Below are 7,556 nucleotides of genomic sequence, written 5' to 3' on the forward strand. Positions count from 1 at the left end.
TTTGCCACATACGTGTCTTTGCCGATTATACACATACTAACATATAAGAAATACCGGGCGAATTCGTCATCAAATTATATTCCTAGAACAACATATTTATAGACATGCGACAATAATTTTGGACATGACTGTACATACATTTACTCTTTTTCGATGAGTATCTTACTGGGACTTTTTCCTTTCATATGTTACGAAACTTTCATCATGTACAGATTAAAGTTTCAGGAAAGATGTCTTTTTTTTGCTTTCATCAGGAATTTTTATTAGATAAGGGTTCTGTAATTTCATAATAAAATACGTTGTACTTGTTTCTTTATATTATTAATTGTTCTAGTTAATTAGGAGGAAAATACCTTACGTATCATCGTTGTCATATTTTCGTAGTCTTGTTTTTCCATGAACATGAGAAAGTCTATTGGCTAATTACATGTCAGAGAAAATTTCAGAAAATGTTCTAGAAAACCAGGAAAAGTCAGGGAGTTCTTTCCCGTAATTTTTGTCGCCACTCTGAATAGATATAGATATAGATTCATATATTAAGATGGACTGTAAAGTTGTACAATTCAATTTATTGCATCCTTAGATATTAGATTTGTCAAGCTGTAAGCATAATTACTACAAAAAATGAAACGAAATCTTTTAAGTCTTACGTCCCACGATTATGCCGGCTAGGCTAAAGGAGACGGTGATGATTAGAAAAGAATGAAATGGTGGAATGAAGAAAGCGGGAGGAAACGGGAGTACCCCGAGAAAACCCACGCACACAGTGTTTGTCCACCATAAAGCTCACTTGGCGCGAGCTGGGATCGAACTAAGAACCCCGTGCACCAGAAGTGAACGCTCTACCACTGTGCCACTGCGGCCCCCATAATCACTACAATCACCTAGAATACAAACACAGCCCTTTAGAAGGCAACTTTTCAGTAACTTGTTAAATTTAAGAATACTTCTCATGTTTGTTTATTGTTGATAATGTAACTCTTCTTCTGCACCAAGACAATCTGCATTTATGATAGGCGTGTCATTTGAGCCATCCTTGAACCAGACTTTTATATCTTCTTTGAAAAAATTCAAGCTAAGGTATTATGGGGTACTGGATTTATGGTATGAACGAGTATAATCCAAAATGGAAGAACACCATTGTATCTTCGATATAGAACACGTTACTTAACAACATTACTCTGCAGATATCCTGCAAGGATATGTTCGTCTTTCCTTGGTGTAGAGACCTAATTTTGTCTATATTTATGGCAACGCGTACCTACACAAAATTGCCCAAGTTATAGTCACTGGAGAATGAAGCCTCATCTGTATTCCAGCATATTCATCAGATTTTAATCCCATCAAACATGCATGAGATGCCCTCGGAAGACTAATTATGCAGAGGAATTCGCCACTCCGGACCTTCCAGACTCTCCTGAGAATTCTCATCGATAGCATACCAAACAGATATACAGGAAGCTGAGTTATCCAATGTGGCCGCACGCTTTACTGATGTAGCAATACGCTCAGTACTCTTGCGTTTCATTTCCCCTTTCCATACTGCAGTACGTTTCCATTTTTCGTTTATTACGACGTATTTCTTCGTATGGGGAGGAATTGTATCTTTCCGTCTTTTGTCAATAAATCTGGACTAATATTTGTATTCGTATACATAGGTATTGGACATTTAATGTATCCGGATCATGCCCTCAAAAGATACAGATGGTGATCAGAGAAATGGAAACACCTGAACGAAATTGCAACTTACCAGATTAATATGGTGTCGGGCCACCTTTCGCCTTTAGAACAGCCTTGATGCGACGTGGGATGGAGGCATAGAGGTCGTGAATGGTAGCAAGTGAAATTTTACACCATACCTCGATGTAGGGCATCGGCCAGTTCTGTGAGAGAGGATGGAGGTGGAAATCGTTGCCGGAGTCGTGTTTCCAAGACGGACCACAGATGTTCAATTATGTTGAGATCTGGGAATTGGGCGGGCCAGGAGAGGTGTTGAACTTCATCCCGATGTTCCTCAAACCACGCTGCAACAACACCAGCTGTGTGAATGGGTGCATTATCATCCTGGAAGATGGCGTCATTGTCCGGGAACAACATGCGGACCATAGGATGCAAGTAGTCTCCTAAAATTGCGACATAATCGTTGGCACTGATTCGTCCGCTAAGTGTGACCACAGGACCCAATGAAAACCATGATATGGCGCCCCACAGCATCACCGAGCCGCCGCCATGTTTCACAGTTGGGCGGAGACACTGCAGATCCTAAGCTTCTTTGGGCGTTCTCCACACATAAACACGGCCCGTGGTTGTGAATAGGGTGAAGGATGACTCATCCGACCATATCACACGTTTCCAGTCCTCAACGGTCCAAGTTGCATGGTCACGGCACCATTTGCGGCGTGCGAAAGCGTTATGGTCCCTAATGAGCGGTTTGGCCCGTGCAACACGACCCCATAAGTTCATGTTATGTAATTCGCGGCAGACTGTGATTGTCGAAACAGGATGGGGGAGGTGCTGATTGAGTTCCTCCGTCACTTGCTCCGCAGTGGCACGACGGTTCTGCGTGACAGTGCGCTTTAATACTCGGCGTGACCTGTCACTCATGATTTTCTTCCGCCCACTGTCCCACGCGACACACCTAACACAGTAGCCACTGCCGTCACACTCACTCCACATAACCGCGCACCAACAATTTGTTCTCTTTGAAACTCTGAGAGGTATCCCATCTTACACTACCTCCGTCTGCTGCAGCCACTGGACACTGCTGTTCCACTGCGCCTGACGTAGTATGGAGACCGACCTAACACACCACCACCAGCGGTCCGGCGCTGCGGGCGCCACGACACCACTGCCAACCCATACATCTGACGTGTTGCCAACTACAGGTATTTCCATTTTTCTGATCACCATCTGTATGGATCAATAAGGATTTGTCTCTTAGCAGTTGTCAAGCAGTGTACAAACAGAAAAAAATATTCATAAATGTGAGAACACGTTGTTTGATCTTCCAGCATTTTCTGGTGATGACAATATCTAATTTAACCTTTTGTATAAATTCTGTAAGTCCAAAAATGGCTTATGTATAAGAAGTGTGAAAATAAATATAATTGAAAAATACAAGATTATCTATTGTTATATATTATTTGTCTTTCTACGAGGGTAAGTCGAAAAAATAAGATTTCCCTGGCTGATATGGATAGTGTGTTTTTGCAAGACAAATAATATACTGCGAAAGTAAAGAACAAGGCTTACTTCATTTTTCTACATAAGAAGCAAGGACACAGAAAAAACTCCTTGCTGTTTGTCTTCACTTTGTCATTGGTTTTAAAGTCCTTCCGCTGACAAAAAAAAGAGATGGAAATCGTTGGACGCGAGATCGGGACTGTACGGTGGATGAGCAAAGCTCACCCAACGGAGGGTGGCAAGATAGTTTCGCGTTACATGGCTTCGTACGATAGCGCCAAATGTCAGAAGGCTTCCTGCGAGTAGCACATTTCAGTCTTGTCAGTATCTGACAATACTGTTAAGCATTGATTGTTCCAATCTAAGTACTTGCTGGACACAGAAAATAGGCCGTTCAACCGAACTTTCTGCTAGCACTGTGATAGCGCCATCTCCAGGATATTGGTCCTCCGTCATTAAATGACTTATGGATGGCTCTCACATTAAACTGATGTCTTGTTTGCGCCATCTATATATTAAAATGCTATGTTTGTATGTTTATGGACGTTTATATGTTTGTGACTAATTCTTTTGTCAATGATATCTCGCAAATTACAAGCTCTAGAAAGATGCCGTTTTCACTGATCGATTCTAAATTTTGTGTAAATTGTTCTGTTCTAATTGAATATTTAAAAAAATGGCAGTTATTTCTTTTTATTACATTTTTCTACATTGGTACTTTGGAAGTGCTAAAATTTAAAAAAAGTAAAGCATCATATCTTATGAGGTATTATACCAACACCACACAATTGTGTACGGGGATAGTATATATCTTCGGCGTTTGTTTCGTGGCCAAATTATAATGAAAAACGTAAGATAACCATTTCTCCAGTCTAAGATGAACCTTTATTGTTTGAAGTGTTTTGCCTAATGAACACCATATATCATTGACATTATAATTAATTATGTGTGTAATATATTTGTTTATTACATACTGCATGCAAGAAAGAAAACACTGATCATACATGAATTAGAAACTCCAACCGGAAGTAGGCTCAAATCTTGCAAATGGTGCGAAATATTGAAAAAAATAATCGAAAACAATCTTCCCTTTATGATACTCATTGCCGATTTTTATCAAGACGTCCTTCACTTGTGTCTGTAAAGGGACATGTACAGATGTTGTGGGGAATGACAAGGAGATTCATGCTCATAATGTAAATGATGCGCTGTGTAGAGAGCGCAGGTTCAGTTAGTTGGTTTTCAATTTTCTCGGGAAAAATTGTTTTCTGACTTCCCTTGATATGATTGCATGATTTAAAACCAAACAGATACTGTAAATATTGTTTAATGTCGTTTTCAGCTCTGAGATTGTTTTCTTAACTTTATATTAAACATTTTAATATATTTATTCTTTTTACAGAGAGCAGTTGAATAAGCTGGAGATGATGTCGAGATAAAGTGACGACAAAAAAGATTCCATATATAAGAAAACCAAAAAAAAAAAAAAAAAAAAAAAAGTAATAATATATCACAAAATAATACTTATAAAAAAGAATTATGTTTAAAGAAGATTAATTCTTGTACTCTGATATTCTTTTCAGTTACGACGTAAAAGTAGTTAGGATTTACTTATGATAAGTATAAAATACTTAACTTTCATTTCAATATTTTATTTAGGAAAAAAAGAAAAACATTACGAACTAAGTATATAAAATTTAGTTATCTCATTCTATATTTTCAGTTCGTTGTAAGTAGATTTGATGTAAAATTTTACAAGATTTTCAGCTTTAATAATTTTTTTTTTTTTCATTTTAATGTTTCCTTTCAAATAAAAAAATAGAGAAAGGACAGTACAAACTAAGTTTAAAATTTAGTTATATATCTAATTCTGTATTTTGAGTTGTCTCCAAATAAATTTTATGTAAAATTTTACAAGATTTTTAGCTTCATTTAGTTCTTTTCATTGTAATGTTTTATTTCAAATAAAGAAAATAGAAAAAAGAGCAATATAAACTAAGTTTAAAATTTAGTTATATCTCATTCTGTATTTTGAATTCTATTTAGGTGAAATTTTGTATTTTTTTATCTTAGTTTAGTTTTTTTTTTCAATTTGTTCGTTTCATTTCATTTCTTATCCTAAAGAAATATATAAATATTAATACTTTTTTTTTTTAGTTTTGAGAAAACAAAGGTACGGTTCTCTTGTTGGATTTTATTATAATAAAAGTTATCAGAATTTATTAACCTAAGTATCGTCAAAGTATGTAAATGAAAGAATAAATAATTCCATAAAATAGAATAAGTTCTTACATTACATTACTTAATCAATACTCATTATCTAAGGAAATTTTAATGTTGTTTCTTGTATTATTTTCAAAATTTTAGTTTTGCCTTTTTTCTCAAAGCTATTTTGCAAAAATAAAGTTACATAAAACGTGTATTTTGAATAACTCTTCAACGCTATATTCCTTAACTTGACTCTTTAACAAGAATTACCAGAAAACAGTGTTATCCTTTTGAGTTTGTATATTTCCGTAGAAATAGTTTGTTCAACTTCTTACCTGAATAAACAATTTGTACAAGAACCTATTTATTTCAGTAAATGACCGTGCTGTAATAGTTGTGTAACAATTATGTTTAATAAAGAAAATCATGAAATTTTTTTATCTTTTTATTCTCTTCATATTGCCTTTTGATTTAACTATACCTGTGAACAAATCACAAAATCTTACTAAAATAATTGTTTTGTTATAGTTTTGGTAATTTACGAGGGACAGTCAAAACGTTTCAGGAATTCTGTTGTAGCTCTTCATTACCACAATGTAAGTAAACGTTTACTTAATCGCCATCAAAGTTGGTACCCAAGGGCGCCGATTTCCCTCTAGCTTTGGGGGGCCCATTCATAAAAAAATGCATGTAACAATACATATAACAATAAAAAATACATATAAAGTACATATATTCATAAAAATACATGGGGGCCCAGATGAGCTTTGGGGGAACCCGGGCCCCCTTGGCCCCTCCAGGATCGGCGCCCTTGTTAGTACCTTCGGAAATGAAATAAAATGAAATCTGTAAGTTTTACGTCCCACGGTTATGCCGGTTAGGCTAAAGGAGACGGTGATGATGAGAGATGAGTGAAATGGTGGAATGATGAAAGAGGGAGGAAACGGGAGAACCCCGAAAAAAACCACGAGCACGGTGTTTGTTCACCACAGTCCACACGACGCGAGCTGGGATCGAACCCGGGACCCCAAGCACCGGAGGTGAACGCTCTACCACTGAGCCACCGCGCCCCCCGTTGGTACCTTCGGAATACACACACACACACACTTGTTCCACCGGCTCTGTGATTAGTAGAATTATCAAAAGAGGATTTTCGTCGGTATCTTCCGAAGTTCAGGAGTCGCGTTGGTTTTGATCTCTTCTGCCTTGACGAAACGGAAAAGGCCCATTTTTAGCTTTGGTAAGACCTAAACATCCGATGGTGCTAGGCTTTCAAAGTCTCTGAAGCAAATTTTCAACAATTTGCATATGAACTTGATGTTTGTGCGTTGCTCGATCTATGAAATTGCAATAACTGATCACCACACATTCCTTTATTCAGCGACATTACTCGTACACTTCCTGTTACGATGTGTTAATACTTGTCAAATTCATAATTAGTCAATCTAAGGACTGGACTACACAAGTTTCATTGTGATTGCATTACAAATGCCAAAACTAGAACAACATTCCGGGAACTTTCTGACTGTTCCTCGTATTATTATTACCTTTAACAGACATTTCAAAAACTGACGAAATCCTCATATACTTTATACATATGGATATTAGCAGGTTAAGATTTCTATATGCGCTTTTTTCTTTCTTTCTTTCAAAGGAAAAACAAGTTCTCTCAAAGCTACTATGTCAAATGTTGCTTCGAGTTGGGAAAAAGAAATAGTTTTTCAGCACTTTTTTTTTAACTCTTTTTCAGGTTCTTTATTCAGGGTGTCTACTGGTCATGAAAGTCATGAAAAGTCATATATTTTGCTTAGTGGTCATGAAAGCCATGAAAAAGTCCTTTATTTACCCAACTGATCATGAAAATCTGAAATCTCAGAGTATATTTTTATATTTCATATTTGGTCTAGGAATTAATTCGTGCGGTTGGTACGCACACATTGAAGCTGTAGTACAAACACAAAATACATAAATACCTTAAGAAAAATATTGTCCATCGCTAGCCACCACTTTCGCCCATCTGTCAGGCAATGTACGGATTCCGTGGCGAAATAAGTCCTCATCCTTGGAAACGATCCAGTCAGAGACCCATGTTTCGATATCTTCTGAAGAAGTAAACCGCTGTCCAATCAAATCGTTGTTCATGCAATCGAACAAGTAGTAGTCCG

The 7,556-nt window shown here is 37.0% G+C and overlaps 1 protein-coding gene across 5 annotated transcripts in view; it reads left to right on the plus strand.

Moving 5' to 3' along the window:
- LOC145684266 (uncharacterized) overlaps positions 1-5,848 on the plus strand; it is an 89,932-nt gene extending 84,084 nt beyond the window's left edge. For all 5 annotated transcript variants that reach the window (XM_081756399.1, XM_081756396.1, XM_081756401.1 and 2 more), the window contains one exon: positions 4,586-5,848. In XM_081756399.1, coding sequence (XP_081612525.1) covers positions 4,586-4,622 — 37 coding nt within the window. In that variant the 3' untranslated portion in view covers positions 4,623-5,848. The remainder of the gene's footprint in view (positions 1-4,585) is intronic.
- Positions 5,849-7,556: the final 1,708 nt, after the last annotated feature.

Source organism: Thermobia domestica, chromosome 4, assembly GCF_964235325.1.
Source record: "Thermobia domestica chromosome 4, izTheDome1.hap1.1, whole genome shotgun sequence".
Taxonomy (NCBI): domain Eukaryota; kingdom Metazoa; phylum Arthropoda; class Insecta; order Zygentoma; family Lepismatidae; genus Thermobia; species Thermobia domestica.